This window comes from Tupaia chinensis, unplaced genomic scaffold, assembly GCF_000334495.1.
Source record: "Tupaia chinensis unplaced genomic scaffold, TupChi_1.0 Scaffold147038_1, whole genome shotgun sequence".
In the NCBI taxonomy this organism is placed as follows: domain Eukaryota; kingdom Metazoa; phylum Chordata; class Mammalia; order Scandentia; family Tupaiidae; genus Tupaia; species Tupaia belangeri.
In genome coordinates, this window is record NW_006206889.1 from 1760765 (window position 1) to 1768479 (window position 7715).

A 7715-nucleotide genomic window follows, 5' to 3' on the forward strand; every position below is an offset into this window, starting at 1 on the left:
TTTTTTTTTTTTTTTGAGAGGTTTTTTGCTATAGGGCTCGTGTGCTCGTCAGACAGACAGAGAGAGACATAGAGATAGAAAGCGAGAAATCACCCCCCAGGGGGGATGGTCATGCTGCAATCCCTTCTCCTCCATTCTCCTCTCGGGATCTTGGGCATGCACGCACATGCGCCCGGCGTGAGTTCTAAGCCACAGGGTCCGGGACGTGAACCGCGGTCGACTACGTGGGAATCCAGCGACATAGCCATTATGCTAACTGCTGGTTCCCAATCTTTTTCTTTTTTTAAGACAATTGTGCTGTCACAATCTTCCTGCCTAGCATCTCAACTAGGACTACAGGCCCGTGCCATTATGCTTGGCTCTTTTTAGGCAGGATATTGCTGTGATGCCCAGGCCAGCCTCAACCACCCCCAACTGCAGTCTCCCTAGGCCCAGGAATTGTAGGTGCATGCTACAGCACCCAGCTCTTAGACTGGACTGGGAGTCAATCCCAGGCCTCCTGTGCAGTCCCATCCTGCGGTGCACAGCACCTTAGCATATTCTGCCATGACTGAACTGAGCTATTTTAAAGAATTCTAGAAACTCTTCTTGAACACCTGTTGTATGCCAAGCAGTACAGAGGTCATGAGACACAGCCCTTCCTATGAGTTGCCTCTGGACCAGGGAGGCAGTTATGTGGGCTCCTGCCCAGCTCCCCCGGGACCTGGCAGTTTGTCCGGCAGTCAGCCATGGTGGTGGGGAGGCTGGGCTGGGTTGGAGCATGTGTGCCAGTGGAGCTGCTCCCTGTGCCTTGGGGCAGAACAGTGCCTCTGGATGTCCCCTCAGGGCAGTGCCGAACAGCCGAGTGCCCAAGTAGCACAGGGACCCAGCGTGTCTTTCCCCGCAGGTGGCCTGTGAGAAGACTGTGTCAGCCATGCACCACGTTCTGCAGAGGACCATCCAGTGTGCGAAAGGTATGCCTGCAGGGGTGCTAGTGCAGCAGTGGGCGGGGTGACTCTCGCCGTCTCAGGGTGTGACGTGAACAGGTACCATGGCTCTGCTGGCCTCGGACTCTAGGACTAGGGGCAGCTGCAGTGATGCGGAGCCTCCCTGTGAAATGGGAGCTTGGAAGTAATCAGGCCATGGAGAGGGCTTAGACGAGACAGGGAGGAAGAGAGAAGGCTGGCCCCAGTGCAGTAGTGGAGCCCTATGCATAGGGAGCCAGACCTCACCAGGCTGACCAAGGTTTGAATCTTGGCTCTAGTAGCTTGAAAAGCTCACCAAACAGGACCAGGAAATAGCTTAATGGTTATATCACTGGGCTCTCACGTAGTCAACTGTGGTTTGAGTCTTGGACCTGGTGGCTTAAAACTCATGCTGGGCATGTGTGTGTACTTTTCCAAAATCCTGAGAGGAGAACGGAGCAGAAGGGATTGCAGCATAGCCATATCCCCTGGGGGGGTGATTTCTCGCTCTCTGTGTCTCTGGTGAGCGTATACACCTATAGCAAAAATCTCTCTCAAAAAACAAAACCTCACCAGGCACATGTCCATGCATGCCCCAAATCCTAACAGGACAGAGAAAAGGAGAAGGGATCACAGTATGACCACACCCCATGGGGGATATCTCTCATTCTCTTCTCTCCCTATGGTGAGTGCACATACCCTCTGGCATTTAAAAAAATGTTTTTAATAAGTTTGTGTAAAAATGGAATGAAGGGAACCAGCAGTTAGCATAATGGCTATGTCGCTGGACTCCCACGTAGTCGATCGCGGTTCGTGTCCCGGACCCGGTGGCTTAAAAAAACTCACGCTGGGCCCGTGCACGTGCGTGCCCAAGATCCCGAGAGGAGAATGGAGGAGAAGGGATTGCGGCGTGACCATCCCCCCTGGGGGGGGATTTCTCGCTTTCTGTCTCTCTCTCTGTCTGTCTGGCGAGCGCACGCGCCCTACAGTGAAAATCTCTCAAAAAAAAAGGAATGAAAAGGGACCAGCAGTTGGCCTAATGGCTATGTCGCTGGACTACCATGTAGTCGACCGTGGTTCCGGTCTTGGACCCGGTGGCTTAAACTCACACCAGGTGCGTGTGCGTGCGTGCCCAAGATCCAAAGAGGAGAATGGAGAAGGGATTGTGGCGTGGCCATCCCCCCTGGGGGGTGATTTCTTGCTTTCTGTCTCTCTAGGTCCTTCTGGCAAGCGCATGCACACTATAGCAAAAACCTCTCCAAAAAAAAAAAAATGAAATAAAAGTATGAGTTTATTAAGGAATTGAGAAACTCAGAGGGCCAATAGGTAGCATAGTGGTTAAAGCACTGGATTCTCACATGGCCAACCATGTTTTGAGTCCTGGACCTGGTGGATTTTTTTTTTTTTTTTTAAAAGGGTTTTGTCTTTTTTTTTTTTTAAAGAGGTTTTTGTCATAGGGTACGTGTGCTTGCCAGAGAGAGATAGAAACAGTGAGAGAGAAAGTGAGAAATTGCCCCTCCCAGGGGGATGGCCATGCCCCAATCCAGTCTCCTTTATTCTTCTCTTGGAATGTTGGGCATGCATGCACACATACCTGGCATGATTTTCAAATCATCAGGTCTGGGACTCAAACCACGGTAAGCCATGTGGGAGTCCAGCGATATAACCACTTTGCCATCTGCTGGTGGCCTGAAACTCATGCTGGGCAGAGGTACATCCATGCCCAGAATCCCAAGAGGAGAAGAAATTACAGAGCTTCATCCCCCCTGGGTTGATTTCTCACTTTTCCTTTTACTGTCTTTGTCTTTCTCCAGCAAACGCAGGCCCCTATGGCAAAAACCTTTAAAAAAATGTTTTTTAAGTAGCCTGTCGTCATCCCCACCCCATGCCAGCTCACATATTCCTTCTTCATTCCACAGCCCAGGCTGGGCAAGGTCTGAAGCCCAGTCCAGCCCAGCTGGAGCTGAGGATGGTCCAGAGCAAAAAGGACATCGAGGACCCTGAGATTGTTGTCCAAGCCACCGTGCTGTGAAGGCCACCACCAATGACCACAACGCACAGTGTGTTGGTGTCTCCATTATCGTCCCTGTGAAAAAAATGTAACGTCTGCCTTAGAGCTGCGATTGTGATTCGATATTCTTTTCTTTCCTGAGTGTTGGCATCAACTGATCTTACTTGTGAAAACGTGCCAGTTGTGCTTTTTAAATATAACCAAGTGATCACAGAAATTTGTGATTAGAAACCCCGGCTCCCCTCCCTCCAAGGCCCCTGCGCTCCTGAGAGCTGAGCTTGATGTTTTTAGGCTTGGGGGTGTCCTAGGTGGGGACATGGCAGTGGGTAAGGGCAGGGCCACTGGCTGCTGCTGCTGCACGGAATGCCAGTCCCCTGGGCCAGGTTAACCTCTGTGTGTCTGTATCTCTGAAAACAAGTTGTGTTTTGAAAGAATCGTGCCAAATATCTCATCATTCTGTTCTTACCCTCTTTGTTTGCACATCAGGATGCTTGTTTCTTAATTTGCTGCTCGTGGGTCCCTGGAGATTTCAGACTTTACCACTGCTGTGTAGCCTAGCCGTGTGGGAAGGTTCGCTCTCTGCTCAGACCCACACAGGCTCTGCAGTCCTGTCAAGAGGGCCCAGCGAATTCAAGCCAGTCCGCAGACCTTTTGAGTCTCAGCGGGACTCCCACAGCCTGAGCACCTTCTAGAATGTGTTGAGTGCCTGAAGGATGCTGGTAAACAAGATTGCTGTGAGCGGGGTCAGCTTGTGAGTTCTGGGGAGGTTACCAGCTATGCCCCTTGTGGAAACACCTAATCCAGGTCCCATGGGATAAGCACCGCACAGTTCCCACAGTGTCCGTGTGCAGACTGCCTGTGGGTGGCAAGTTTGACCCTCGGCCCTTGCCTGCCCCTGTACTAGGTTCTGCATTCCGTGCCAGCTACAGGTCCTAGAGGGAAGGGGCAGCATAGAGGGTGGGGGCAGCTCTCTGACCCACCAGAGGGTGCTGGATGGTCAAGGCACACTGCTGGCTCCGACAAAGGTTCAGCTGGCCACTGCTCAGGTAATCTCCTGGCACCACTTTTCCCAGCTGGGGGTCCCCCAGGTGTGTCTACTGCAGGAGCACCTGTCCAGCCTGCCCGGATCTCAGCACCCTGCTCCCATTTCTGTGCCCTAGTTCTGGGTGGGGGGTGGTTGCAGAAATTTGCATCTCCTGGGAACACACAGCCTAGAGAGGCATGGGGAGAAAGTTGCAGGAAGGGGGGACCCAGTTCGACCCTGAGAAAGCAGACTCTCCAATGGTACTCTGCTCTAGCCCTGTAGGCAGACCCCTTCCAGGGCATTTTTACTGCAGCTGCAGAGTCTTCCAGAAGACGCACCTACTGGGAGTACGTCTTCAGTTTGCTGGTAATGCCCTAAAACAGGGATGCTGGTCCAGGCGAAATTCCTGCACCACGCCACTTCTCATTCTTCCCAGTGGGGCTGCCACCACAAGCATACTAACTTACATGGCAGTAGTCCCCACAGCCCCGGGAGTTGTGCAGTGCCTGGTGGGGAGGCCACCTCCCCCGTGGGCAAGTGTAGGCATCTACTGGCTCACCCAGGATCCTGGGCCTGCAGAGGGCCTCTAACAGAAAATGCTGTCACTGCCACATAGGGACCAAGGATAACCCCACGTTGCCAGCAGTAAGGAGATCTTCCCTTTTCTTTTTCTTTTTGACTGGGGAAAGGCCCTAGATGTATCTCTCTTCCATGGATGGTGGAAAACACACCCTGAAATATAGCATGGTGTTGGGGCTCACTCTGTGTAGAGGTGGACGTGAGGGACGATGTCCTCTGGCTGGAGCCGTGGGGTTCTCTGCTAAATTTCACCCCAGAGGCTTCGTCCACACGTTAGGTCTAGTTCTGTTATTTCCCTCTTTTATTTCCAGAATGATGAGAATTTTCCACCCACAAAAACTTGCTGTAAAACTGTGAACTCTCTGGCACAATCCAGAACATTCTCTTCTGTCTTCTTTGGCTGGACAGCCCAGATGACAAGAGAGGTTGTGATTTGAGCTAGGTGAACAAGCAGGAGGAAATTGGGTTTCTGAGAGCTGGAGGCCAAGTCTTGGTTCTTGGCGGAGTGTGGACTTGTGTAGAAATAATGTTCCCTCCTGTGGGAAAATGTTTGACCTCGCACTGTGCAAGCGGGTGTGCTGTGTCACCAGCTGCTGGGCGCCCTGCTTCTTGGCTCATTTCCACGTGGACATGGTCAGTCTCCTGCAACACGAGCAGAGGCCCTAGGGGGTCTTGATTTCCAGTCCCCTGATCGAGAAGCTGCCCGTGGCCTTTGGCAGTGGTTTCATTTTTTAGAGTCACCATGTCACCATCCTCCCGCTCCACCTCCTGAGTAGGTGGGACCACAGGCATGCCCCAGTGTGCCTGGCTTTGGCCGTGGTTTTGGACCCAAACTGGAATCAATTTTTTTTTGACTGTCTATAGTTTAGTAATATGTGAAATAATAATAATTTATTTTAAGATGAGAGCTGTATTGGTCAAGAATTGCCTGCTTATTATCAGGGTACAAGATTTTAATACTTTCTTAATCCAGGTTTTTAGGCCTTCTCCTGTAGACTTTGAGAATAAATTATAAAATATGATTTTTAAAATCAATTTGAAATCATTGCCTAGTCCTGCTAAGGTAATTGTGTGCATCTATGTTCTATATATAATACAGTACAATACATATATGTAAACAATTGTAAAAATGAAGCTTTGTTTTATGTCTTGTTCTTAAATTTGTTAACATCAATTTTTAAAACATTTCATTTTACCATGAACCAAGCCAGGTTTGGCTTAACTGCACCAATGAGTGAATGTGGATTTTTGTGCATCGCGAATAGCAGACAGGGGTACTGCTCACGCTGGACTGGGGACCCAGTCCCAGTCCCTGTAGTGGTCCTCTCCACCATCTAAGGTGACAGCGTGAGTGCTGTGTGTTAGGGCTTGGGGCCCTTCTGTGCAGTGTGCTCACAGAAGGCAGCCCTGCAGGGAAGCGCAGGGTGGTCCTCAGCCCTGGGGAGGAGGCAGGCTGGTCAGGGCCAGGTGGGCAAGACTCTCAGGTCACAGACTGCCGAGATAGCTCCTGACCCTGCATGTCTGCCCCTTGTCACCTGAGCCTCAGGTACGAAAAAAGAAGTGAGAGCTTTCTGGCTACTGGGACTCCTCCAGTCCCCTCTTACCCTTTGACAGGGCCACCAACTTGTGGGCATTATGGCCTGTTTTTATGCTTAGTTTATGTATTCTGCTGCCTGACTAGCAGGAAACTTGTTCTCCCTCCTCTGCCACCTGCCTGGTCTTTGGGCCTCCTTCATGCACCTCTCCTTATGGGGTGGGGTTCTGCTCAGGACCCTTCTCAAGCACCTGCCCAGGGCTGTGAGGGGTCTGCGAATAAGCAGGGCAGATAACGTGCAGACAGGCAAATGGAAGCTTCGGTTCTGGTTTCCTGCCTGCAGCTTGGGCCACACAGCCCTGACTGTACCCTGCCCACCAGAGGCCATGGCTGCAGGACGTGTTCACTCCGCACCTGTTCTTGCCAGGTGGAGGGACTTCCTTTCCAGTTGTCCCATGTGGCTCTTGGACTAAGACTCCCTGAAGAGCCAGCTCCTGTGTCTGCCTGAGGAGCGCACCAGACAGGTCCCAACTACTAGGGCCAAGTAGTTACATGGGCAACTCAGAAGAATCCTGAGCTTCGATAGGTCAGGTCTATTGCCCAGAATCAACCATTAGCGCTAAGTCAGGGGTGGATGTTCACCCCACCCCCAGGGCTCCCAGTACATGGAGGAAGGTCCACACAGTGCAGCTTCATAGCCCCATGCAGAGCTGGTAGCGTGTCACATCTGCGTGTGGTGCTCTCAGACAGGTGTGGAATCCGGCAGGTGGAGGTGCAGGCGCAATGATTATTAGGAAGCCTGTATTTTTTATAGCTGTGGTTTCTGGCTTCAGCCATGCACTTCCAGCTGCTACCAGCAGGGGTCTAGCAAATCCAGAGGAGGCCTGCTAGCTGAGGCCCTCCTGCCCGCAAAGCCTCCTCCTCCTCCTGGTAGGTGAGCCTACCAGGGGAGTTAGGTGGTTGGGTAGAGTTGAGTGGTTTCTTTCCTTTTTCTTCTTCTTTTTTTTTTAGTCAGTCTTTCTCTGTTGACTTTCACATGTGCCACAGTGAGCTATGGCTCTGTGTGTCCCCAACTCCAGGCCGTGCCCTTGCCCACAGGGGCTCAATAGCCTGACAGCTGTCCTCAAGCCTCTGCCTGGGTATCCTGCGACATGGCTGAGGTCCAGTTAACTAAATCCAGGGCTTTCTGTCATGTATGTCTTCCTGTTGGCCCTGCCGTGTATTCCTGGTACAGAACTTAATGGGAGAAGGCACTGTTAGGAAGCAGTTATAAACCACAGTCCGGCCTTCCCCTGCCACCCTGTGTTCATACAATAGCATTTCATGAGTAACTTTAGATCTGACTGAGTAAATATTTTAAAATGTTGTTATTGGATTCTTCCAAGATTTCTTTTTCTTTTCATTTTTAAAAATTTCTGGCAGACTACACAGGTGTTTTCAGTCTCCTCACTGAGCAGGTTGGACCCTGTCCTCAGAGCAGGAGGCTTTGGTCCATCTCTGACCTTGCTACGCCCACCTGGAGTGAGACTTGTGATGGGACCACTGCTTCAGGGTGGCGATGGTCAGGCCTGCAGCCACCTGCAGCCTCTCCCCATTCCCTCCCCCAGTCCACTGGGGGGTAGT

At 51.5% G+C, this 7715-nt stretch overlaps 1 protein-coding gene across 1 annotated transcript in view; it reads left to right on the plus strand.

Annotated features, from left to right (window-relative positions):
- Positions 1–5785, plus strand: part of PDXK (pyridoxal kinase) — a 31162-nt gene extending 25377 nt beyond the window's left edge. The window contains exons 10-11 of the mRNA XM_027768654.1: positions 887–953; positions 2864–5785. Of these exons, the coding sequence (XP_027624455.1) occupies positions 887–953; positions 2864–2976 (180 nt within the window). The 3' untranslated portion in view covers positions 2977–5785. The remainder of the gene's footprint in view (positions 1–886; positions 954–2863) is intronic.
- The last annotated feature ends 1930 nt before the right edge of the window (positions 5786–7715 follow it).